Source organism: Cercospora kikuchii (assembly GCF_019650295.1).
Source record: "Cercospora kikuchii DNA, contig_00003, whole genome shotgun sequence".
Lineage (NCBI taxonomy): Eukaryota > Fungi > Ascomycota > Dothideomycetes > Mycosphaerellales > Mycosphaerellaceae > Cercospora > Cercospora kikuchii.
In genome coordinates, this window is record NW_025408584.1 from 1,341,492 (window position 1) to 1,366,443 (window position 24,952).

General features: G+C 52.4%; 11 protein-coding genes across 11 annotated transcripts; 4 read left to right on the forward strand and 7 right to left on the reverse strand.

Moving 5' to 3' along the window:
- Positions 1-90: 90 nt before the first annotated feature.
- Positions 91-2,610, reverse strand: CKM354_000492400 (mRNA splicing protein SYF1; the record flags this gene model as incomplete). Its single annotated transcript, XM_044800177.1, has 1 exon — positions 91-2,610. The coding sequence occupies one exon, from the start codon at positions 2,608-2,610 to the stop codon at positions 91-93; it is 2,520 nt and encodes an 839-aa protein (XP_044656112.1).
- A 365-nt stretch (positions 2,611-2,975) lies between these two features.
- Positions 2,976-3,872, forward strand: CKM354_000492500 (uncharacterized protein; the record flags this gene model as incomplete). The annotated part of the gene is made up of 3 exons (XM_044800178.1): positions 2,976-2,990; positions 3,050-3,561; positions 3,614-3,872. 3 exons carry the CDS (start codon positions 2,976-2,978, stop codon positions 3,870-3,872), a joined length of 786 nt encoding a protein of 261 aa, XP_044656113.1.
- A 742-nt stretch (positions 3,873-4,614) lies between these two features.
- Positions 4,615-8,303, forward strand: CKM354_000492600 (uncharacterized protein; the record flags this gene model as incomplete). Its single annotated transcript, XM_044800179.1, has 4 exons — positions 4,615-6,661; positions 6,731-6,887; positions 6,937-7,870; positions 7,926-8,303. The coding sequence occupies 4 exons, from the start codon at positions 4,615-4,617 to the stop codon at positions 8,301-8,303; spliced, it is 3,516 nt and encodes a 1,171-aa protein (XP_044656114.1).
- A 31-nt stretch (positions 8,304-8,334) lies between these two features.
- On the reverse strand, positions 8,335-9,681 carry CKM354_000492700 (uncharacterized protein; the record flags this gene model as incomplete). Its single annotated transcript, XM_044800180.1, has 1 exon — positions 8,335-9,681. One exon carries the CDS (start codon positions 9,679-9,681, stop codon positions 8,335-8,337), a length of 1,347 nt encoding a protein of 448 aa, XP_044656115.1.
- A 1,656-nt stretch (positions 9,682-11,337) lies between these two features.
- On the reverse strand, positions 11,338-12,426 carry CKM354_000492800 (uncharacterized protein; the record flags this gene model as incomplete). Its single annotated transcript, XM_044800181.1, has 1 exon — positions 11,338-12,426. The coding sequence occupies one exon, from the start codon at positions 12,424-12,426 to the stop codon at positions 11,338-11,340; it is 1,089 nt and encodes a 362-aa protein (XP_044656116.1).
- A 417-nt stretch (positions 12,427-12,843) lies between these two features.
- CKM354_000492900 (GDP-Man:Man(1)GlcNAc(2)-PP-dolichol alpha-1,3-mannosyltransferase) lies at positions 12,844-14,327 on the forward strand (the record flags this gene model as incomplete). Its single annotated transcript, XM_044800182.1, has 2 exons — positions 12,844-13,021; positions 13,090-14,327. The coding sequence occupies 2 exons, from the start codon at positions 12,844-12,846 to the stop codon at positions 14,325-14,327; spliced, it is 1,416 nt and encodes a 471-aa protein (XP_044656117.1).
- A 1,397-nt stretch (positions 14,328-15,724) lies between these two features.
- On the reverse strand, positions 15,725-16,297 carry CKM354_000493000 (uncharacterized protein; the record flags this gene model as incomplete). The annotated part of the gene is made up of 1 exon (XM_044800183.1): positions 15,725-16,297. The coding sequence occupies one exon, from the start codon at positions 16,295-16,297 to the stop codon at positions 15,725-15,727; it is 573 nt and encodes a 190-aa protein (XP_044656118.1).
- Positions 16,298-16,660: 363 nt separating this feature from the next.
- CKM354_000493100 (uncharacterized protein) lies at positions 16,661-17,263 on the reverse strand (the record flags this gene model as incomplete). Its single annotated transcript, XM_044800184.1, has 1 exon — positions 16,661-17,263. One exon carries the CDS (start codon positions 17,261-17,263, stop codon positions 16,661-16,663), a length of 603 nt encoding a protein of 200 aa, XP_044656119.1.
- A 365-nt stretch (positions 17,264-17,628) lies between these two features.
- CKM354_000493200 (uncharacterized protein) lies at positions 17,629-19,090 on the reverse strand (the record flags this gene model as incomplete). Its single annotated transcript, XM_044800185.1, has 2 exons — positions 17,629-19,029; positions 19,082-19,090. The coding sequence occupies 2 exons, from the start codon at positions 19,088-19,090 to the stop codon at positions 17,629-17,631; spliced, it is 1,410 nt and encodes a 469-aa protein (XP_044656120.1).
- Positions 19,091-22,195: 3,105 nt separating this feature from the next.
- On the forward strand, positions 22,196-22,707 carry CKM354_000493300 (uncharacterized protein; the record flags this gene model as incomplete). The annotated part of the gene is made up of 2 exons (XM_044800186.1): positions 22,196-22,430; positions 22,496-22,707. The coding sequence occupies 2 exons, from the start codon at positions 22,196-22,198 to the stop codon at positions 22,705-22,707; spliced, it is 447 nt and encodes a 148-aa protein (XP_044656121.1).
- Positions 22,708-24,471: 1,764 nt separating this feature from the next.
- CKM354_000493400 (uncharacterized protein) lies at positions 24,472-24,864 on the reverse strand (the record flags this gene model as incomplete). The annotated part of the gene is made up of 2 exons (XM_044800187.1): positions 24,472-24,780; positions 24,832-24,864. 2 exons carry the CDS (start codon positions 24,862-24,864, stop codon positions 24,472-24,474), a joined length of 342 nt encoding a protein of 113 aa, XP_044656122.1.
- Between the last annotated feature and the right edge of the window lie 88 nt (positions 24,865-24,952).

The window sequence follows — 24,952 nt, forward strand, 5'->3', positions numbered from 1 at the left end:
GAGGCAAGTGTGTTTGACTTATGCCGAAGGCGGCCTCATGGAGAATGTTCTAATATTCACATCGCTATCCAGCATCACGTGGTATAATATCTACAGATCTTCATCATCAAGTTCTACCGCATCGGTATTCACAGTCTCCTTATGGGCTTCCTCGGGCTTCTTCCTGTTCCCGCCTTCGGGTCCAGAGGAAGCAGCCACGAAGCCAACGGGTGCTCGAGCTTGTCGCTCCAGCTGGGCCATAGCATCTGCAGTGTCGGCGTCCATTTCCTCGTCATTGCCATTAGCATTGCCGTTGGTACCGCCGTTAGCAGCAGCAGCCTGTCTTGCGACAGCTTGCGAAGCAATGAAATTGACATCCGTATTGAACTGCGCTTGTACACTTCGCTTGATGCGCAGCATTTCTTTGAAGGTATCTTCGTTTCCGTGTTGTACCTCGAAAGCCTCCCACTTGCGCCAGAAGTCTTGCTCAACGCGAGGATCACAGAATTGCGAGGCATGGCCATAGATGGCGCGAGCACGATCGATTTCGCCGAGCCGACGTTCCATTTCTGCGAACTTGATGCACATGACTGCAGCTTCCTTGTCAGGCAGAGCAGCGATGGCGCGCTCGTAGATTGGTCTTGTTGAGGTGAGACCGAAGTTCGAGGCAGACTTGGTGATGTAGAAGTTGAACATTTCACTGCGATCTTCGTCGCCAACGGCGCGCGTAGCCCTCTCATAAATGCGCATCGCGTGCCGTGCGAGACCCCGCTCTTCCTCGAGAGCACCATACATCAGGTACAGGGTCTTGGCGAAGCGCGGAGGACAGCCTTCGACGGCTTGTTCGAAGAGGTCACGAAGTCGTTCGATGGATATGCGACGATCAACGGCTTTCGTGAGATAGAGGTTCCAGAGTTCGAAAGCAACTGGGTACGAGAATAGATCCAAGCCGCGTTCGTAAATCTTGAAGCTCTCTTCGTGGTATCCGTTCTCTTCCAGCAGGTTGGCATAATTGACAACTGTCTGTGGTGTTGCGATGCGGAGTTCGAATATGCGATCGTAAATCTTCTTCGTCTCTTCCAGCGACGACACCGATTCAACCAGGTCCACATAGAATGACCATAGCTTCCATGACTTATGCACCCTCTGCTGCGGTGAGAGAGTTTCATCGAAGTAGTCCACGTTGCTGCGCTTCGGTGCCTTTGTAGCAGTTGCCATGATGTTGACGGCCTGATCGAAATTCTCGTTGCGCAACTCCATTTCTGCCCATTCTGTCCAGCATTCAGCAAGCTCAGAAACAGACTTGTAGGGCACCTTGACAGCCTTTTCCATGATAATGCGCGCATTGATAAGGTCTCCGCCAGCTTCATAGACCTTGGCATAGTTGACCCAGAGCTCATGGAAACGCCCAACAGCTTTCTTAGGGTTAATTGCTGCGATCGCATCCGCATATGCTTGCACGACCATGGCCTTGTTATCGCCCCACAGCGCCACGCGTTTCTGCCATTCGTTGACATTGTACGGGTTTTGCCGGAGCAAGACGTCGTTGACAAGGAAGGGTCGACGATCCATGAGCTGTTCAAATCGCATCATCCGGATGTCCAGATCCAGGTCCGCATCCTCGTCAACTTTGCCCTTCTCCTGTCGCGCCGCAGATTCGTCCATTTTGATTGAGATAAGCGCTTCCTCTGCCTCTGCATATGTGTCGAACACGACGGAAAAGTCTCGCACTGTCATGGCTGTGGTGATCCCATCCTCGAACACATCTCTCGCTCGTTCGTACGCGCCCAAATTGATGTAGTATCGGGCCAGCCCGACCCATAAGATTCCTCTCTGATCCGGAAATCTTTCCAGTCCCGATCGCACGATGGTCTCAATGTCCAAAGCACTTCCATCCAGCAGAGGCACGGGATTGGGCACCTTTCGCGCGTGATCGATCAAGACCTCCAGCATCTCTGTCCAATGTTGGAAAGGACCTTTTGCTTCTTGGCTTTTGAATCGAGGATTGTTCAAGATCTGAACATAATGTTGCACCGCTTCCGTGTACCTCCCCTCACGCACAAGTAGATCAATGAACTCCTCGACGTATTCCGGATGCAGCTGGATATATCTCCTCCACACCCTCACTGTTGTCTCACCTCCGGCACTGGTCGCGAACGGTCTGTATAGCCTCCATACTCTGTTGTGCTGCGTCACCGGTAGTGCTCTCAAAGCTCGATCGAATGTTCTCCTCGTAAATGTGACAAGCGGCTGCGTGCACAGAAATTCCAAGTACATCTCCCAGATTTTTGGCATTTTATTGAGCAGAACCAGTGCCCTCTCGAAGAGCGCGTTGACTTTTTGATATTCGGCCTTCCATCGCGCAGGACTCCTGCCCTTTAAGTGTTTTGTTCTCAGCTCCAAGTACATTTTCCACAATTTGTAAGACCGCGGAAGAGCAATGCATGCTCGTTCCAGCACGAAGCTCTGCTCAAGCAATGTGCCATATTGTCGTTTGAAATGCGCGTAGTCGAGCCAAGCTTTCACATTCCCGGGTGATCGAAGAATGTCGTTCTCGTAAATTTCGTCATTTGCGCTGATGAGGTAGAGGCAGTTTTGTTGTTGCGGAGACTGCAAGTTCGGCGCGCCCATGTCTGCGGCAAGGGGAGAGGAGGTGATGGAGAAGATGGATTGTTCGGACTTGCGTCTGGAAGGGAGGACAAGAGTTGTTGAAAGGCGCTTCAACATTGCACCATGAGCGGCAACATGATTCGTACGGCAGCTCTCGATAGCAGAGATGCGACGCAAGGAAGTCGCGCGTCCGCCGTTACGAAAATGCTTGGCGATAGCTGCCACATGACTCGCGTAACTATGTCACGACGCCCGACAACTGGTGGACAGAGCTCCATTGTGAGCTCCGACGTACTATCATTCAAACGTTTACACTCGCTCTCGCCAGATATTCACCTGCATCGAACCGATTCCTCGTCGCAGCTCACCTATAATCACCGCCCACCATGTCGTCCGGCGCGGTAGGCCTCATCACCTCTACCACCGCCCGCCCAGACTAACTTGAGCTATTGCTGCGTAGGGCCGCGAACCCGTCTTTCCAACCCGTCAGTCCCTCGGGCTTATGAAATCGAAACTGAAAGGCGCACAAACTGGCCATGACCTGCTCAAACGCAAATCCGAAGCCCTCACCAAACGTTTCCGCGAAATCACCCGCCGAATCGATGAAGCCAAGCGAAAGATGGGGCGCGTTATGCAGATCGCCGCCTTCAGTATGGCAGAAGTGACATACGCGGTGGGCAACTCCGGTTTCAGTTATCAAATTCTAGAGGGGGCGAGAAGTGCCAAGTTTCGGATCAAGACGAGGCAGGAGAACGTCAGTGGTGTGTTTCTGCCGCAATTTGAGAGCTACCAGCATGAAGGGGCGAGCGAGTATGCGATGACTGGGCTGGGTAAGGGAGGGCAACAGGTACAGAAGTGCAGGGAAACGTACACAAGAGCGGTGGAGACGTTGGTCGAGCTGGCAAGTTTGCAGACGGCTTTTGTCGTGTTGGACGAGGTGATCAAGGTGGTGAATCGAAGAGTAAATGCTATGTGGGTATATCTGGACCTACTTGTTTGAAAGTTGCTGATGTCTTGGTCACAGTGAACACGTTATTATACCGCGGACGGAGAACACGATCAAATATATTAACTCGGAACTGGACGAGATGGATCGAGAGGAGTTTTTCAGATTGAAGAAGGTGAAGGGGTTGAAGGAGCGAGCGGCGGCAGCTGAAGAAGAGCAGAGGAAGAAGCAAGCACTGAAAGATAAGGCTGAGGGCAAGGAGAATGTCACAGAAGAAGAACAGCAACAAGCCAAGGATATATTAGGAGAAGAGAAGGATGAGGATGTCATCTTCTAAACATATTCTTCGGTCACCAATGTATTGGCAGCAGCTCGTTGCGGATGACTTGGATGACACACAGTACCCTCTACCCATTCCAGACTGTCCATGCTACAGGCAACGATTCGCGGACGCTCAAGGTGTGCTCGTGAGGCAATTCGACCAGAGAAGCGGGGAGACATTGCGAACGAATGTAGGAGACAGGCCGGCACACCATCGTAGCTCACTGCCAATGCCGAGAGGCTTTGATTTTGTGCATTCTGGGACGAGTTCGGCTTCCTTCTCATGGCCGCACGTCACTTTGTAAATTACAGGCAGCTCATTCATCGTAGCAGATTCGAATAATGCTGTCGCAATGGGGATGAACATGGATCGTGTGGAGAAACCGGCTGGCTGCAGGCAGAGATCCTGTTTCGTCACGTTCACGTCGCCTGCCGTCTCCTGGCACCACCTCCAGGGCCGGGGTTTTACAGCTTCTACTCATGTGCAAATCTCGTCTTCTGCGCGGTCGACGAAAGCGATGGAGTTGAGCGTCTGGCCAAGTCGTTGCTGCAGTCGCGCACGGCGGCTCAAGCGAGCTCCGAAACTCTGCTGACCACAGCATGCCGGTCCGTTGAGAACCGCGTGTCGACGTGCGTCGCGTTTGCACTTATTAGGACGACGAGGATGCGAACTGCGACTAATCAGCTCCCTCGTTGATTGACCATGTCATAGACATTCACCACCGAATGAGAGATGCTTGCCTCTCGCGACTGTGAGCATGGACACTGCGAACGAAGTGCCTGCCGACCTGCGAGCCATTGCCGCGTACTTGAGTCTTGACAACAGCCCCACGACGATTGTTACACACCCTTCTCGAGACCAACAGCAAAGTGAAAGAGACTGGCGAGTGCTCTACAGCAATCCTGCTTTCCAGAAGCTCCCAGACGTTGCGCATCAGCTTGACGACATCCGCCATGCACTAAACCGCTCGCTCCCTGTGGATCGACCTCTAACCGCCCTGCATGGCGAAGTGCTCGAAGGGGGACTATGGCGGGCGCGAGTATCAGACGACTATTGTATTTTGATCGCAGAGGCAAGAGTTGAACAAGTACCTCCTACAGTGAAAGACGGTACCAGTCATACATCGAAGGCGGCAGACTTGGACTGGATACAGTCCGACCGGCCAGATCTTTCGCCATGGAACAAATTCTTTCGCGATTACGATTGGGCGTCTACCAGCCTTGGTCCCATGTCCTCATGGTCGGAAGTGCTGAGACTGTACGTCTTGTCTATGATGAGCAATCCTCAGCCAAGGCTGCTCGTATGGGGCGAGGACATGGCTCTCATATACAATGAGCAAGTCGTCCCGTTGTTGGGCGCCAAACATCCCTCTTGTCTGGGTCAAAACGTCAAACATGCCTTCGCAGAGTCCTGGTCCGAGATCGTGCCTGTGGTTGAAACTGCCTATGGTGGTGAGGTAAAGAGTGTGAACTGCTTCCCTTTGCCGATACTGCGCCATGGCTTCCTGGAAGAATGCTACTTCAGCTTCACTGCTCTGCCAGTGGTCGATGGGGACGGTCGTAGTTGCGGCATGTTGAGCGAACTGACAGAATCCACGACCCTTGTTACAGCTGAACGCAGGAGATACACCGTGAACCAACTCGGTACGCAGCTCAACAGACTCAATACACTCGCAGAACTGTGGCCCGTCGTACTGGCGCAGATGGACGCGGCGGAGCTCGATGTGCCCTATGCCATACTATACACTGTCAACACCGAGATTACCGAGACTGTCGCGTCCGAGACCACCTCCATTGATTCACGCGCTGCTCTTCCTAAGTATGCACAACTAGTCGGCACTGTTGGGGTGCCAGGAGACCATTCAGGTGTCCTCAAGTCATTTCCCCTCTCAGACACCAAAGCAGATGGGCAAGGCATCTGGCAAGCCTGTAACGACGCGTGGAACTCTGGCGAGTTGCTGGTGTTGTCTTCCGAAAAGGAAACATTACCTCCTGCATTGGCCATCGCAGTTCCCGATCGTGGCTTCGGCGAACAGGTCAAGATAGCGACAATATCACCTATCAAGGCCATGGCAGGTTCTGAACCGCTCGCAATACTGGTCTGGGGTCTCAATCCACGCTCGGTATTTGGCGGAGAATACCAAGTGTTTCGCACAGTCTTTGTCGACATTCTTGCAAAAGCTGCGGCACTGATTCAATTGCCCCACGAACAGCAACGCGCTCAGAAGATTGCTGAGGATGTGAACCACGCTCTTGCGCAACAATTGCGCTTGACAACGCTGAAAGCCGAGAGGAGCGAAGCGAGATTCAAACGGCTTGCTGACGTCTCACCTACTGGGATGTTTTTGTTCGACGCAAGCGGCCTTCCACTCTACGCGAACGAGCAATGCTTGGAGATGCTGAAAATCACAGAAGCAGAGTACCTGGCCATCAGAGACTCCGACGGTCTAGCGCAGAGGGTGCACGAAGAGGACGTGGATGAGTACCGAGAGGTCTGGACCACCATGACTGAGCGAAAAATGCCGATTACCGCAGAGTTCCGGTTGAGACCGTCCTTGCAAGTGAACACGCAAAATGGTACGGAGTCAGACACTTGGCTGTCCGTGACGGCTTTCCCAGAGATCGAATCAGATGGCACAGTATCTTCCATGCAAGGATGGCTCACAGATATCTCTCACAGGAAATTCAACGAAAAGCTACTGGCACAGAGACTTGAGGATGCCCTCGAGAACAAAAGACAAACAGAAAATTTTATGGATATGCACAGCCATGAAATCCGGAATCCTCTGAGCGCTATATTGCAAAGTGAGTGCACCATGTGCCGATGCTGTCTGTATCTCTGGCGGAAGCCCATGACTGATATGCCATCACCAGGTGCCGACTCAATAGAGACGCTACTCAGTTCTATTGAACTGCCTTTGCACGATGAGAACATGGTAGTCCCCACTCACGTAGGCGAAGACATAATGGATGCCGTGCAAACAATCATACTGTGTGCGCAACATCAAAAGAGAATAGTGGACGACATTCTGTGAGTGCACAAGAGATTCTTGCTTACTGTTGGTGACTAATCTTTGCAGAACATTGTCCAAGCTCGACGCCAGTCTGCTCGTCATGTCTCCAGACAAGGTGCAGGTGCCCTCGCTTGTAACGAAAGCCTTGAAGATGTACGAAGCTGAGATCGGACGCGCGGGCATCGATGCTCAGCTCTGTATTGAACCAACGTATGACGAACTCGACGTCAACTGGGTCGTGCTGGACTCTAGCCGGTTGCTTCAGGTGATCATAAACCTACTGACAAACAGCATCAAGTTCACACAGTATTCGGAGGAGCGAAAGATCAAAATCTGCATTGGCGCTTCATATCAGAAACCCACAGGAAAGCATCATGGTATTTCATTCATTGAGCCGCAACAGATCCGAACGTCTCGCTCGCCAGTCCAGGAATGGCCTGGAGGAGAGGATCTATACCTTCAATTCGCCGTTTACGATACCGGCCGCGGACTCGGCGAGGACGAGATGAAACTGCTGTTCCAGCGCTTTCGCCAAGCATCGCCGAAGACGTACAAGCAATATGGCGGGAGTGGACTCGGTCTTTACATATCCCGCGAGCTGTGCGAGCTGCAGGGCGGGCAGATTGGCGTGTCTTGCGGTAACGGCAAGACAGTCTTCACTTTCTTTGTCAAAGCCAAGCGATGGTTGCCAGGCGAAGAAGAAGACATCGCTGCACTTCCAGTGCCAGTCCGCTATGCGAGTGCTTCCTCAAGCCCCGTGGTGTACAGCAAAGGCGGCAGCACCACATTGAACGATGAAGCCGATCAACTTGGCACACCTCGCGAAGAGAATGGTAACATGATTGAGAACTTCCACCCCAGGCAACAACCATTTGCGCGTCAGCAGTCCTTCGGAGCTGCCAATCAGATGCCCGTCTTTTACACAAGTCAAGTCAAGGCGCGGAAAGATTCTTCAGAGAATGGGCAGAAGGCACTTCACGTGCTCATCGTGGAGGACAATGTAGGATCGCGCCTACTTGAGATTTACACAGAAAATAATGCTGACTGCGTTCCAGTTGATCAATCAGAAAGTCATGTCGCAGCAATTGCGTCGCGCGGGCTGCACCGTACACGTTGCGAACCATGGCATAGAATGCTTGAATTTCCTGGAGAGCTCGACGTACTGCTCGTCTACAACACCACTATCCGTGGTCCTACTGGACCTTGAAATGCCCGAGATGGATGGTCTGACGTGCATACGAGAAATTCGACGACGCGAGGCGGCTGGCAGTATTATCTCGCACGTGCCTGTTATCGCTGTGACTGCGAACGCTCGCTCAGAACAAATCAACAACGCCATCGAAGCAGGTATGGATCAAGTCGTGACCAAACCTTTTCGCATCCCAGAGCTGGTGCCACAAATGGAAAGACTAGTGGCCGAGGTTGGAGGTTGATGCTGCGCATGCTTTGGCGAATGGATGACCTTTATAGCTTGCTGGCGACACTATTCGACTTCGACTCCAAAAGAGGCTTATACTCTTCGACGAAATCCTTCACTGCTTGCACGAACCCGTCAAGACCCGCATCTGTCAGCACCAAGCTCAACGCAAGGAACCCACGTCTTGCGATATAATATCCTTTGTTCAGCAAGAATAAATGCAGCAAGGCAGTCAGCCTGAGGTCTTCGTCAGGCATGTCTGCGACAGTCTTCACCTGCTCCGCCGGAGTTCGAGTGAAGTGAAAGCACATAACAGAACCAAGACCAGTCACCTTCAGCAAGGTGCCTTTACCAGTCTCGTTCAATCTCTTGCGGAGCTCTTCGCCTGTTCGATGAAGCGCCTCTGCTCGCGTAGGTGTAAAGACGTGCTCCATTCCAGCACTCCCAGCCGCCATGGTCAGGACGTTATTGTTGAACGTTCCCGCATGCGCAAGACCACCCGGCTTTCGAGGATCAAACAATTCCATAATCTCCCGCTTCCCTCCAAAAGCGCCAAACGACATTCCACCTCCAATGTACTTCCCCAGCGTTGACAGATCTGGACGACAATCCGGTGGTATATCAGATTGAACCCCGCCCCCGGAGTACATGCGACTAGTCATCACTTCATCATAAATCAGCACCGCTCCTGCCGCAGTTGCTATCTTTCTCAGCTGCACCAAAAACTCTCTATCTGCTGGGATGGCACCTCCAGATCCGATCATGGGCTCCAAGATAATCGCTGCCAGATCTTGTGCATTGGCGTCGACCAGTTTCCTCACGGATGCGATGTCGTTGTACGTAGCGATCAGATACTCGTGTGGAGCGTTGATCTTGCTCGATACACCTCCTCCGAACAAGAAAACTCCTCCATGATAAGCTTCGCCGAAGACGAGAATTTTCTTCCTTCCAGTGTGCACTTTCGCCGCTGCGAGAGCCATGAGATTCGCTTCTGTGCCGGAATTTGTGAAACGGATGAGTTCCATTGTTGGAAAGCGTTGTTGGACTAGAGATGCCAATCTGGCCTCGTCGGAGTGGTGACCGCCGAACGAGACGCCTTTTTGGAGAGCTTGATTAATCGCGGACATGATTGTGGGGTCGGAGTGGCCGTAAAGCCCAGCTGTGTATTCTCCGAGTAGGTCGAGATATGTATCGCCATCGGCGGAGTGGAGGTGGGCTCCGGAGGCGGAGGTTATGTAGAGAGGGAAGGGGGAGTAGAAGAGTACTGTGCGAGTGTTTCCGCCTGGGAGGGATTGAGTTGCGTTTTGATAGAGAGCTTGACTTGTGGGGTTTTGGAGCGTGAAGGCTTGTTCTAAGGAGGATAGAGCTTGAGATATGGATTGAGAGGACAGCATGGTCGGTATGAGAGGTCGAAGCGGTCGGTGAGGAATCAACAATACTACTGATCAGAATTGACAGATCTGGCCTCTTCTGTGCTTGACCACAGTCAATTGCGTTTTTGAATCGTAGTGGGCCCGCTGGCAGAGATTGGCAGTTGCTGTATGTAGTTATGTGCACTTCCGCCAGGATAAGCCGTAGGGCGTGGAGTTGGTCGTCTCCAACTCCGTTGTCGGCATTGCCGCCATTGGCTCGCCAACTGGATGTCAAGGGCATGAACTCTGCCGTGAGAGTTGGTTCACCTCTATCAAACTTTCTCAACTGGATTTATATCTCTGACACAAGTTGATGGTTGATGCATGTGAAACATATAAGGTATGTGAAGGCTTCATGTGAAGCATGTCTAGTACGGTAATTGTAATTCCTCCGACCGGACTATTTAATGCTCCTTATATCTCACTTCATGACATAAGACATTTATCGTATGCCTGTCTCTCACAGTTTCGCACTTTCGCTGCATCAGATAGATTCCCGACACCCTCGTCTTTGACTGCTCTACAATGCCGGAGATGTTTCCGCCGCCCTCCCTATTCATGAGTATGATGATCTCCTTCGCTGTCTCATCATATAGGGCAATCTGTGGAATGTACCTTCACCCAACAGATTCGATTACTGATTATTTCACTTTGATCTTTGCTTATTCGGTCCAACTCTATGCCGCGAACAATCAAGAATAACGTAGTATGCTTCTGGAAGTTGCAGAGCAAGGGCTATGCTATCGCTCAACACGGCCATTGCTGCGATCTCACTATGCATCAGGGAGGAGATGTTTGCTATCAGCCCGACTCGGAACAGATAACTCTCCGTGCAGGTATCCAGAAGTACATATATACACTTACTCGATCTCGCATACTCGTAGACGAGCCCCTCAATACACCTATATCCATTTAGCCATGAGTACAGCAACATCAACATCAACAAAGTCAAACGAATTCCGAGCCCCGAAAATCTCCTTCCTCGACCTCCCCCTCGAACTCCGCCGACAAATCTACAGCCTCGCCCTCTTCAATCGAGAAGATCCTCTCTGCCTCCTATCAAAAATTGAACCCTTTCCGCAACGCTACCACACCTGGATCGATCTCCGTCGCCACCACAACGGCAGACCCAATGCTCTTTCCTACAGCTCCCCACCTCTCCTTTCCACATGCCGACAAATTCGCCAAGAAGCTACACCCTGCTATCATTTCAGAACCTCGTTTCGTTTCACGGAAGCTGCGGTTTGTATTCGCTGGCTTGAGAATTTGGAAGTGACGCAGCGGGAAGAAGTCAGGGAGATGGTGTATTGTCCGAATATGTTGGCGTGGATGGATCCGAGGCGAAGACCGGTGGGTAGAGAGGTTCTGGAGAGGGAATGGAAGGTTTTGTGTGAGGGGTTGAGAAAGTTGGGAATGGATAGGAGGAAGGTGTTGAGGGTTTGGGAGGGGGGAGCGTTCGTTCTTTTCGGCGGTAATAGCTCAGAGGGAGGGCACGTGGATCAAGCTGCTCGATAGAGACCCAGACCGATCGTGAGGCTGTGTCGATTTGTGAGAGTGTGTAGACTTATTCTGAACAACATTCAGATTGCGGATATATGTGATGAAAATGTCCTGCAAAAGAATATCTCGCCGTCATCATCAATTCCAGCCAAGCGCGCTCGCTGGTTTGCTGTATACACTTGAGTCGTCGCTGAGCACCTCGCCCACCTTCGCTTTCAGTTCAGCTTGGACAGGCTTTGAGAGCTGGCTTTTGGCGCTGGGTTGCCACTCTTCCTCGTCACCGAACTTGTCACTCGTCAGACCTGCACTGCCAGGGTGTTTCCAGCCTCGCTCAAGCTGGCGCTCGTAAGAGACTTGGCGCAATCTTTCAGTCTCGGCCTTGGTCAATCGGAGGTATAGTTCTACTCCGAGGAGGTGAAGAGCGAAGGTCAACCACATGGTTGCGCCAAATGAGAGTTGGAAAGTTGCAGCGACCTCTTCGACTCCTTCGGTGGTGTCGGACCAGTTCGCATGCACGACAGCAAGTCCTTCGGGGTTTGCTTGACATGACGGGTATTTGTCGAAGTTGCCGCCAGCGCCTTCGATCTGAGCGCAAAGCATGGCGATGTAGTATGAGCCTACTTTCGAGATGACAAGTCCCATGATGACTTGAATAAGGCGTACAGTGATGATACCGCCGGCTATGGCCCAGGTGCGAAGCATCCAAGCACGATGCTGCTCGATCTGCAGGCGCTTGATGTTGACCCAAGCAAGGACTGAGCCGACAGTCGTGAAGATGGCGAAGGCACCGACAGCTGTCTGTGTGGCGAGAGTTCCGCCAAAGGCTCGTCGCGCAATCATGACCGCGCCGACATTCCCGACGATGAGGAGAAGGACCACCACGTAGCCATTGATGCGGTGGAAAAGTCGAGCTTTGTGTCTGATGACTGGCACAAATTGGAAGACGACCAACAGGCTTGCTGGGATCACGCACAGCAGGTGAATTTGGATACCAATGTTGTAGTAGCTCTGACGATACCAGTATGCTTCTCCCGGGGCTGTCTTGGACATGAAGTAGCCATTGACATTCATGTACGGTGTTCGTGCCAAAGCAAATCCAAAGAGCGCTCCAGCGAAGATGAAGAAGAGGATGAAGTTGTAGCCCTTGTTGAAGCCGACGGGACTGTAGATCTTGCGGAAGAAGGCCACGAAGGCGTTCGGGTGAGGGCTATGCTTGTAGATGGCCATGTTTGATTGGGTCTCGACTGCTCAATGTGTAGGTGTCGATCTCGCAGTAGTGTACGAGGGAGGATGGGCCCGTTTCTGCTGCGTTATCGAAGGCACACTTACTGCTTCTATATAGATGCCCATGACGGCGACTATGCGCACTGTAGGCATACGGCTTGGCGACATATCGCGGAAGTCCTTTTGAAGGATGCGATGTACTCGACGGGATTGCGAAGACTAGGCCCAAAGCGATGTCTTGTGCGAAAGGGTCGCGTTTGCGAGGTGCACGTGTTGCAGGGATCACCGCCAAGGCGCGAGAAGCGTGACGCGACTTTGCATTGCGGCCGTTGCAGCCATCTGACCAGCTTGCTTCTGCCTCGATGCGCTGCATATCACGCCCACCACCCCCTCCCAACCCACGCACTGGTCGCACAGGACATGTCTACTGCGGCGAAGCCTCCGCGAAACATCGTCTTTGTGCATCCCGATCTTGGCATCGGCGGAGCAGAGCGACTGGTCATTGATGCTGCAGTCGGCCTGCAGGCGCTGGGCCACACGGTCACTATCTTGACCTCTTACCGCGACCGCAACCATTGCTTCGAGGAAGCTCGCGATGGTACGTACCGCTGCCAGTTACGGCCGCGACTCTGTGCTAAGGGCAGCAAGGCTGAGACTCCCTTCAAGGCACCCTCGATGTCCGCGTAAGAGGTGACGCTGTCTTTCCGCCCTCGATAGCAGGACGTCTCAGCATTCTATGCACCATTCTTCGTCAGCTTTCCTTGGTTGCCAGCACTGGAGTGGCATCCAACGAGCTCAAGCAGCTTGATCCAGATGTCTTCATCGTCGATCAACTGAGCGCATGCATTCCATTCTTCCGCCTGCTTTACCCAAAGGCAAAGATCTTGTTCTATGGCCACTTTCCGGATCAGCTCTTGGTGAAGCAGGAGGGAGGCGTGAAGCAAACCCTGAAATCCCTGTACCGAGTGCCTTTCGACGCCTTCGAAGGCTGGAGCACTAGCTGTGCAGATGGCATTGTGGTCAACAGCAAGTTCACAAGGAGCGTCTTCAAGTCAACGTTGCCAGGCGTGAAGTCGCGAGAACTCAAAGTAATCTACCCTTGCGTAGACACCAGCACCTCCTCGCACGACCGCAGCAATGCCACAATATGGCCAGACAAGCAGCTGCTGCTCAGTATCAACCGCTTCGAGGGTAAGAAAATGCTGGATCTGGCCATCAGGGCGTATGCTGGCCTATCGTCCCAGGACCGAGCAAAAGCAAAACTCGTATTGGCTGGAGGGTATGATCCGCGCAATGCCGAGAACGCAAACACCCACAAAGATCTCCAGGACCTCTGTGCCTCGCTCGATCTCACGCACGCAACATTCCGAAGCAACGATACGGCCTTGACCAATCTTTCGAGTGAAGACATGGACGTCTTGTTCCTGCTCTCCATCCCCAATGACCTCAAGTCACGGCTTCTGAGTTCAGCGAGCTTGCTTATCTACACACCTACCAACGAACACTTTGGCATTGTGCCCCTGGAAGCAATGCTGGCCGGGGTGCCCGTGCTGGCGACGAACACTGGTGGCCCCCTGGAAACAATCTACGATGGGCGCACAGGCTGGCTAAGGAGCCCGGACAAGATCGAGGAATGGACCAAAGTCATGCAAAAGCCACTGATCCCATCCAGTGCCGACAAATTGCGTGCCATGGGACAAGCCGGTCGCGCACAGGTACTGTCTCAGTTCAGTCGAACGAAGATGGCGCAATCTTTCCACGATGAAATAGAGCGCCTTGTGCAGAGCAATAGCCCGCGTCCTCCAATTTTCGGTCTCGCATCTTTGCTGGGGATGATATTTGCCTTCATCGTCGCGGCTCTGGCTGTCGTATTCGCAGTAACGCGCTTTGTGCCAGTGACCTAATCTGGCGCGAACGTTGGTCCTTCAAGGAGCACGAGTTCGTCAGAGCCACAAAACCGGATGTCTTTGCACTTTGGGGCCGGTCTTCCGAGCTGCTAAGTAGATCGTTGTACGCCGCAGTACATTGTTGAACATACTTGGGTGTACTCAGCTCGGAGCCCTTGTTTCATGCCTATGGTTCACGGCCCGAATGACGGGACACCCTGGCCCTAGGGACAATCTTGATCTACCTTGACAAGACCACTCGGGTTGAAGCGCCGCACGATAGCGCATCACACCGGGACTGTCGGGTTACGAAAGCGTCGTTCGGTCTCGCCTTCGCCAACTGCCGGCTGCCTTATTCGATTGTCCATTCTGAATGCCAGATATCAGGCATCAGGGACGTGGTGCATGAAATTCAATGTTCAGACAAGGCAAGACGCGCACGTCCATCTGAGCTGCGCTGTGACTTGTAACAGCATCACGTTCCCATCGTCGCGTCGCCAAGGGAGTATACTAGTCCAATACGCCCTATCTTGCCAGAGCCACGAGCTCTCAGAAAGCTTTACCCTTCTGTATCTCTCCAAATACTGGCACATTAGTGACTTGGGTGGTAGGTGTCGCTTTTCATTGTAGGTATCAAAAAATTAGCTACGCCAGTAGACTTTCGAGCCGAAGCTCAGCAGTAAGCACTCAGTTTAATCCTTCGGGTTTAGTTGTTCTTCCATCTCACACAATTTACGAATCTGCGTCTACAATCTGCAAATCTGTTATAACTCCTCTGCGCTGGACAAGATGACCGCATCAAAGGTGCCGCGACCCCGTTGCAGGAGGAGTGAAAGGCCAGCGCCAAGACAAGCATACCGTGAATGCATCACTCGGATACACGGTCTCCCCCATCGGATAATGAAACTCGCAAAAGTCGGCTTCGGGGCGCGCCATGACTATTCATTCTGCGACGACGGGTCGTGTTCAGGAGATTATTGCCGGTGAAGCGCTAGGGGATGATTTTCGGAGACCGGGTAGGTCGGTCGAGATTAACTCGGTCTAAGGAGGGATGATGGATAGAAAGGAGACTGTATGGATAGGAGGATTGTGGTCGTCCGAAGCCAACGATGGTGTATGTATGAGTGTGGTATCTGGATCATGCTATGTTGATGTGCTGTCGAGGTGATCAAAGTTTTCTTGGCGGTAGGGGCAGGGGTGATCCTGCTGGGAAGGTGATTCGAGCTGAGTATTGGTCTTCAATTCTTCAAGGAGTACAAGTGTGCTACGTACAGAATCAAATCGCAAGCCATCAATCTAGTTGTCGAATATGGAAACATGTTGCTCTTTGCAAGACAAATAACACGACTGAGTGCCACCCATCGCGCTCCCTTGGCGTCCAATATCCTCATTCCCTTGCAATCCATCTCCAAATCTCAAACAAACAAATCCAACTCCAATCCCTCCACAGGTCCATCAGTATCACTCCTAACATTAACCCGAAAGCGAAGCTGTTCCATCGACGAATGCACCGCAACTTTCTCCCCTGCCCCCAACTCCCGTGCGCAACCTCTCAAGACACTTCTGCATAGTCTCGCGGTCATTCGGAGCTTCCATCTCATCGCCGTCAACTCAGGAGAACCAGCTTTAAGGCTCAGATCAATGACTCTGCTCACATTGATGCAGCGCACAGAAGCCCTATGCTCCTCCGTGAGACGCGTCAACCAGCTTACGAGCCTTCCCGGATTGAGCCAAGGGACAGTAAAATGTGTGAGCTTGTAGTATTTCTCGCTGAATCGCTTGCGGCACAGTCTGTCGATTTGTAGTTGGATTGGTGGTTTGTACTTGCGGTCAAGTTTGACTTCGGTTTCGTCGGGCGTCATGACGAGATCGTAGATGTCGTTGAAGAGCTCTGTTGGTAGATTGTGCATGCGTTGGCGGAGCTCTGCTGCCTGTTCTTCGTGGGTTTTGATGATCGGGGTCATCGTGTGGTAGTTGTGGTAGGCCATTCTTGATACTCGTCGGTCGAAATCTCTGGTCAGTGGTGAAGAGATCGAATGTGGTGGAGACGTGTGAGTGAGAGAGTACGACTAAGCGGGTGCATTGTGTTGCTTATATTTTTGCTGCTTTGAGGCCACATTTTGCAACGTTGTTTGGTACTGCTGCACGTAAGTTGTGAAGATTTTGAAGCAGATTTAAGGACACAGGGCTCACCCAGATGTCTTCCTCTGTCTGCACACACAATTGTATGCTGTCGCTAATAGCGCGGTCGGTGCCATTCTGTGCGAAAGCAGCCAGCACGGTTCGAATGCCGCTCAGCGCGCCACCTCTTGTGCCTCTGCTCCTTCTTCTCAATGAACACAGAGAGAGCCTCAAGCATGCCGCCACCAAGCCCCCGCGGAGCCGTCCTCCTTAATAAATCCGACAAATACACGAACGCGAAGCCAACGCATCGATCGAGGCGACGCACCCTTCACCTCATTTTTCAAGATCTTCTTGCAATTATTCATTTCCCAGCGGGTCCGCTCCACTGTTGCCAGCCACGGAGTCATCGGCAGTCTCCAATTTGGGTAGGCGCTCCAACGACAGTCAATGCCAACAGTTCCGGAAATACTAACGCACCGCACGAAAGATCGGTATTTCTTCGTAAGACTTGACAACCAAGCTGCGACCGTTGCAGTTTCGGCTTCCTTCATTCTCAGACCTTTCCAGATCGTGTTCTTGCGGTCCTGGTAGTCCTTATCCAGTTCCAAGCCAGTGAAGATCGTGTTCTTGTAGTAGTCCTCGGCAAACTCTTCGCGTGTTGCCCAGTCAATCTGCAATTGGACCGGGGGCTTGTAATTCCGATCAATCTTGACCTCACCTTCTTCGTCGACCAGTATGAAAAAGTCGAAAATCTCGTCGAAGAGGTCGATTGGGAGGCTGTGGACGAGTTCGCGGAACCGCGCCGCCTCTGCTTCGTTGGAATCGGCCATCTTGTGACAAGTCGGTGATGATGTTTGTCGATGCGTTAATCTACATCGTCAGTAGCGAAGTAAATATGTAAAGTGGGGAAGTGCAGATGCACGTGCGCATAACGTTGCATTCACCTTCCATCTTCTACTGCGGTGCCGTTGCCGCACTGGTGAATGTCCCTGCTGCAAGTGAGCTATGACGATCCCAAGCAGAGCAAGATCCAAAATCCTTTCGAGGCCGACAGGTCGCGCGAACTGGCCCTGGTGTTTGAATATTCAATTATGTGCTATCGCTACAAACGCATGCAGTCATGTCAATCGTGTCTAGTCAACCACAATACAACTCATATGCCAACGCCACGCATCCATAAACCTACATGACAAACCTACAAAATCAACCCAGCGCCGAAGACAGCAGCCGCAACAGCACCGCCCACAGGGCCGAATGTAGCCTTGGCCGCGAGACCACTGCTCGTAGATGAAGCGCCGCCAGATCCAGTCGTCAGCGAGCCACTTCCTGGGCGATTAGCTCCAGCAGCAGGCTTGATGGCCAGGTTCTGAATTTCCGCGCCATTAGCGGCGTACACTGGCACTTGCACGGCGGTCTGCGTGATGGCGACGATGCTGCCTTTTGGTGCGTTGGAGATACCGTTCGAGATCAAATCTTCGCCGCCTGAGGGCACATCTGGGATATCGAAATCGCTGCTGAAATCACTGCTCGAGATAAGATCAGAACTGCAGTCTGGAGCTTGCAGATCAGTCGCTGTTTGGTTTCGTGTTATAATGAGTGTGATGTCGAGTTTGTTGTACTGATCCTGGAGGGTGTTGTAGTCCGAAAGAAGTGTGAGTGTGCCATTGTCATTCTCCTGGACGATGCCATAGTTTGACGGCTCCTCTGTCCATTCGTACACCAAGCCACCAGACATCACAGTCATTTGTTCTCCGTAGAGCACTGGTACTTCGTCAAAGACGCGCGGTGCTGGTACATTGCAGCCATACTCCGAGAAGAAGACCGGAATTGTAGTGTTGCCGAACCATTCTACCAATACATCGTAGCCAGAAGTAGTGTAGCTGGAATCGCTACCGCACCACGAGTAGCTGTTCAAGCCGAAGAAGTCGGAGCGCGACATGTCTTCTTCACCCTGGGCGTTGTTGCATTGCAGGTATGACCATGTATCCTTCAGAACTTCTTGCACCTGTGCAGCCGAGTAGCCAACCGGAATCGTGCGTGGAGCATGGTTCTTGATGTAGTTCTTCAAGTCGCGCTGCACAGCCCTGATGTATGGTGGGTTGTCCTCCGCAGTTGGCACGTCATTGATGATCTCGTTTCCTGCGAAGAAGCCAAGCGTGTTCGGATAGTCCTTGAAGGCTTCCACCACTGTGAAGATGTGTTCGAGATACTCGCTGGTGTAGGTGCTAGACGGGTTCGAGCGGTCGATGTGCTGTCCGGACAGCGGCGAGTTGACATCGATAAGTAGATAGATACCAACTGAGTTGAAGATGGACACGCATTCGTCGTGGTTCTCCGTCGGGTCCACGTTGTACGACCGGATCGTGTTGATACCCAGACTCTGCATCAACGCAGCATCTCTTAAGCATACTGTGGCGTTGCTCAACGGGTCGCCTCTGCCAGTTCCATATGCATCTTGTCCACCAGGCTGATAGTCCACACCGACGATCATGAACCGCTCCCCAGTCTTCGTGATCACAAACTGTTGCTGCTGGACTTCGACCGGATCGACGGCGGCGGCGAGGGTCGCGAGAGCGGCGAGCCCTGCCAGAAGATGCTGAACATGGTCAATGTTTGGTTCGGCATGTTTGCAGGATGTCGCGACCTACCGATCGCATGGTGTTGGCGCCGAGAAAACGGTATTGCGATAAGCTTCGCTGATCCTGGATCCTGCCCTGTCCAAGCGTGCGAGTCCCTGTCGCTCCACCAACTCGCGCAATAACGAATGACTTCCAGCTCCAAGTGCGGGACTGGGCAATGCAATATCGAGCGAATGTGTTGTTGATGGAAAGTGGGCAGAGCAGTGGCGGGGGATGGCGCGTCTTCGCCAATGCAGGAAGGTTGGCTGGTGAGCACTGAGCTGTCATCCTCCGCCGCGGCTGTCCCGCCGCCACCAAGACAACAACAACAACAGCGAGCTGCCGAAAGTGGCTCGAAAGAACATCAAGTTCACCGACCGACTGTCGCTGCCGAAAACTCGCAGTCTGGTGTGCAGTCGGCCACTGCGCCCCGTACTGACATGCTTTTGCAGACCACTGCCCACGAGTTTGCTCATGGAATAGGAATATACTGCGAACCCACACCGCACGCTCACAAGACAATTTCGAAGGCGGCGTGATCTTCAAACGAAGGTCTTGAAGCCGAATAGGGCGAGCTCACTGGTATGGCGGTCGAGTGTGAGGCTCTGCTTCCATCTCATCTGCAGCTTCTAGGGATGAACTCCTATGCACCCTTCAAGGATCTCATTTCCTCGCAGTCCTCTGGCAGAGACGCGGTCTGGAGGGACTTATGAACACTCATGTTCGAATCGTAGCGCATTGCTGAAGTCTGGCAATGGAGCCCCAGAAATTGTTTGCGGAGGGCCACGGAAGCGACTGACCATGGTAGCATTTTGCAGCCAAGATATCTGCAACACACTCAAGCAAGTCCGCTGAGTAGGACGGATGAGCATCATAACAAGAGTGCTGGTTCGAAAATGCATTCGTCCAGGGTGTTCAGCTTTCTGGGTAAAGACACGCCTCGCCCACGATACCTCGAAGGGTTCTGGTGTCGGCAAGCACGGAAGATCGAGGCGCTGCTCTCACATTTTGCGTCAAGAGAAAGGCCATCTAGAGATGAAGGTGGAACAGTCGTGCGCTTTACCATCCAAAAAGGCAAAGGCATTCCGAAACTGCCCAGGCAGCGCATCTCTTTCTTCGAACTCCCAGCAGAAGTCAGGAACACGATATACCACTATGCGCTCAGCGTCCCCGAAGGGTTGCCTATTGGTGTCGAACGGATTCCACATCTAGGACCTCCATTGTTGTCTGCAAGCGCCAGAATTCGAGAGGAAGGATCGATCATATATTACCGCTCGAATGAATTTCAGGCACAGGATGTCGATTGCGCCGTTGACTTTCTGAAATCCGTGTGCGTTTGCGCCCTGCCACTTCTACGAGCGATCCGAATCCCCCTATACGGCTCCCATCGCGGTGACTTCACGCAGTATCTTAGTCAAGAGCAAGTTCAACGGCATCATCTATGCTGGAGACTGCTTCAATCCGGACTCTTCTCTGCGGGACTTCGCGACGACTGCATCCTTCTGGGCTTCGACAATCACTACCACGATACTTCCGCGCACCACTATTGCGAGAACCTCTTTAAGCCTTTGCTGTATCTGTCGAGATACAAGTTCGATCTGCTGGACTTCATGATGACCAGCTCACCCCCAAAGAACTGGAGCGATGTCCATGTGATGCGTGCCATCGTTAAGAACTCAGAATCGCCTCGCTTGCTGCCAGACACGCGCTTGCAGGCTGCGCAGCGTCATGCGTATCGATTCCCGTGCAAAGATCTGTGTGCGGACTGTTTGCAGTCGCCAGAGGCAATGGCCAACCCACAAGTGCTATATTGCGAATCTGGACTTCACTGCCGGACAGAATTGCCACCGACTCCAGAGTGCCCGGGCAATTGCCACGTGCCAGTGGCAGCGCACCTTAACAAGCACTTTATTGACGTGCCTGGTCACCCGAGGAGTAAATCGCGCATGGCGTCGCGGCTGCATTGCGCAAGATGTGATGACACCACTCGAAGAGCTCTTCCTTGGCTGCGCTTTGCTGGAAATGGCGCTCGCCGATGAGGATCAGGAGAGGACATCTCGAAACTCACCGTCGATAGACATTGAAATGGAACGGCCTCACGAAAGGGATTTCCGGGCCTGCCAGATCACCTGAATACTGTCTATTCAATTTCACAGTCGGCGTCAACCATTTTGCTCGTGCTTCGGGCAAGCGATGCCCTGGAGATACTTCTCTCAAAGTGCTGAATACGCTGCAATGTAGCATAAGTTGTCTTGGAGCAGCTGGCAATCTTGCCATAGGCCATTGCGCCAAACCTGTGTTGGACTTCTATCACCAGGAAGTTGAAATGTGGCACACTAATTGCTGCAGCATCGCTGCTTGTGCCCACACCAGGAGGTCTCGCAGGCAGTATCTGGAAACAAGACACATGTGAGCAGGCGACGAGTGATCTGTCCCGATCATTGGAAAATGAAAACGCGAAAGTAGGCATTCCGGCTGCTCAATGGCACCTTAAGTCAATGGCACCTCAAGGAAGCCCCCGATCACATGAGGTGTAACTTAATTCAGGCTTTCGTAGGGAATCAGATGTCACAATCATCTGCAGCCTGACAACATATATTCATCATTGTCGTCCATGCAGCCTGCAGCCATATAGACCAAGCCATTGCGTGCTTCATGTCAATACGAGAACCCAAGCCGGAACGTCCGCAGTATGACGCACTACCACACCAATGTCTTGAACCTTCTTGCTATCTTTACCACCTCTATAGCTGTTGAGTTCGTATTCAGAAGCACACCACAACATCATGGTCTCACGATCGCGGGGGCACGTGGGCATCCGAGACAAGTGTGCCACTTTAACGTAGCATTTGGGCAAGCTCAGGAGGCGTAATCGGGGTGAGGTCGCACTAGCCGAACGTCATTGCAAGGGTACAATGCCGACACAACGGTGTGAGCACCGAACATGCTGGCTGCGCTGGGATCATAAGTATTACCAGGATTGCAGCACTGGTCTAGAGAACCTCTAATTTTAATGATTTTGGCTAGAACACAACAATAAGAAAGCAGAACCCTACACAAAGTTACACTTTCTTTGGACTTCACCTCACCTCACACCGAATCCGACTTCACCTACCTCTAAAACAACCGCAACCACTAGCCAAAATGCGTGCCTCCATCCTCGCCTCCGCTGCGACTCTGCTCGTCGCCACACAAGCCCGCATCGTCGGCTTCTACGCACCAAACACCGCCGCACCAGGCAGCAAAGTCAGACTCGAAATCCAAACCGAGAACTTCTCCCAATCAATCGAAGATGTCGCCATGTCTTTCGGTTTGTCAACAGGAGACTTCACTCTCGGCTCTCTCGGCCAACTCATCAGCACCAAGATCCTGGGCGCAGGTACGTCCCTCTCGCTTTCGAGGCAACAACGACCAGTTTTACTAACAATTTCGCCATTGATATAGATCTCTCCAATACCCTGGACAACATCACACACATCATCGAGATCCCAGCCGATGCGACTCCAGGTCCAGCTGTCATCCAGGGCGCGCACTTCTCGTTGACTGGTGCTGTGTATAGCCCGCTGGTTGAAGTTTACTACGCGAATATTACTATTGGTCAGGGGAACAACTTCCCGCTTGTGCAGAGCGCGAGAATCCCGCAGATTAACAACTAGATGGTGCGACTGAGGAGTCCGGGCATGATCTGAGCGTTTGTGCTGTTGTGCTTGTATACATTTGTACATTTTGTTGGCAGACTTGAAGGCTTTGCAGAGCCAATGAGCTAGGAGTTATGCATCATGTAGCAATGCACTTTCTTCATGAGGCGTCGCGGCTTCGCGGTCACCGAATGATATCATCTTGGTGATGAGGGATGTCCCATGTGTAAGTGTTTCTTGAGTCAATTGTGGCAGCAGAGCAGGACGATGTTCGCAATCGCGACGTTCGGAACGTTGTGCCGCCACGCTGTTTGATCACAGCAAGTTTCTTTCGAAGGCAGTGGCTATTCGCACCTTGGTCTTAGCACATAGTCTAGAGCAGACTGTAGAATATCATTCGGTCGGTCATGTCATGCGTAGGTATCATCTTCTCAATTCTGGCGATCCCATGGACACATTCGGCTCGGGCGGAATCGACCATCCTGTCGCTAGTCTTTCGTGGCATAATCGCCAATTCCTCGTGCGTGCAATACATGATCCGTTCCACGTCCTCGTGTCCTGACAGCGCCTCTTCCTTGACTGGCTGCAACGTTCGTGCATCCAAGATCCTTGACCAAGGCATGTCACCCCATAGGAGCTGCTGCTTCCTCGATCGCTGGATTTTGTGGGGTAATTGGGGGAGGTCGCATGTTTGTATGACTATGAGGCATGGCGTGTATGCTGGAGCGAGCTGGCTGTATGTGATATTTTGTAGCCGCCAGATTGCGCTTAACTTAAGTCTTTTGCTCGTTCGTGGTTGCCATTCCAGTGATGTGTTCACCAAGACTGACATTCCACTTCGCATTTGTTCATCCAATTAACCGGCTATATGGTGCAATGGTCAGCACACTCGGCGCAAAAGGACTTTGTTCGATCCAACCCGAACCCCCCTTGATGACGGGCTGTACCGCCAAAGACCGGCTGTAGCGTATTCTATTGCTAAAGAACAATAAACTGCGTGAAAGAGAGATCTGTGTTCAATTCGCAGTGTGGCCACTTTCATTTTGCTAATTTGGCAGTGGTTCGTTCGCATCGTATGCTCTGACTTGCGACTGATGACCGATGTGTGCATGACAGCTTCGCGCGTGTCGGCGGGTGGCGTGATAGTCCTAGGCTGGTTTGCTTCATCGAAATGACCGCCTTGCTGTTTTCATGCCCATCAGTGGCATGCATGCTTACGTTCATCCTATTGCTGCCCTGGCGACACACTCCAGGGCCAACCAGCCGCCCAATTCTGTCTGACTCCTCTCAGCTTGTACCCAGTCCAAGCCACAATGCGTCAAACAACGACCACGCACCTCACGTGTGGCCATGTCATCCAAGGTCCAGTGATGCAATGCGATACAGCTGCGTCCACGGCTCCTCGAACTTCACAACGCGACGATGGAAGGATCGCCGTGTGCCGCTCGCTGCAAATCATCGACACACAAGCTGCAGCATGCTGCGATCAGTGCATCACCCAGTTCTTCCGGCAAATTCTACTCAGCATCTGCCAGCGATGTCGCAGAGGCGTAATTTACTGGGCTGCACAGGCTGCTCTCCGCTCGAGCTCCTCAACGCCGACTTCTGCCGCAGAGTCTTTGAGCAGTTCGCGGACTAGATCTCACAGTCCTGCTGGCTCCGACGACTCGTATAGTCATTGGTGACACCGTCCGCCACTCTCCTTGTGAGTCAAATGTTCCTGTTTCTTGTCACGCTGCACCTGTGGCTGACTGATCTCCAGGTCACCATCTCTTTCACGTCTCAGAGCTTCGTACCACCGTTCGACCGAGCTTGTGGAAAGACGTAACCGGCAGCGACCGGGGAGATAGCGGGGTTGACCGGCAGAGGGAAGGGTGTCTTTCTCCAACTGTTCATGAAGAAGACTGGGTGCATCGTGGCGGGATTATATAGCGGTAACGGTTGTGCCAGTGGGATTGGAATTGTGTGATTTGGAGGCATGGCTTCGATCTGGTTTCTCGGAGAGCGTGTGAGCTCTGGTTTGGGCGTATCGGAGTGGTTGACTCGTGTCTGTTGCTGATACAGCGGATTTTGTGGCCGCTGCTGGCTGACCTATACTTGCGATGAGTGGTTGTAATAAAAGTCCAGATTTCTACCTCTCACCTGTGGTCTTGTTGGTTGTAGTGTGGAGAACATGATTACCAGATGTTGCGACGTTCAGGTCGCATGCCTCGGTGAAGTGTAGCAGCGAAAGCGGAGCTACAAGTGCAAGGATGAAGCTGTG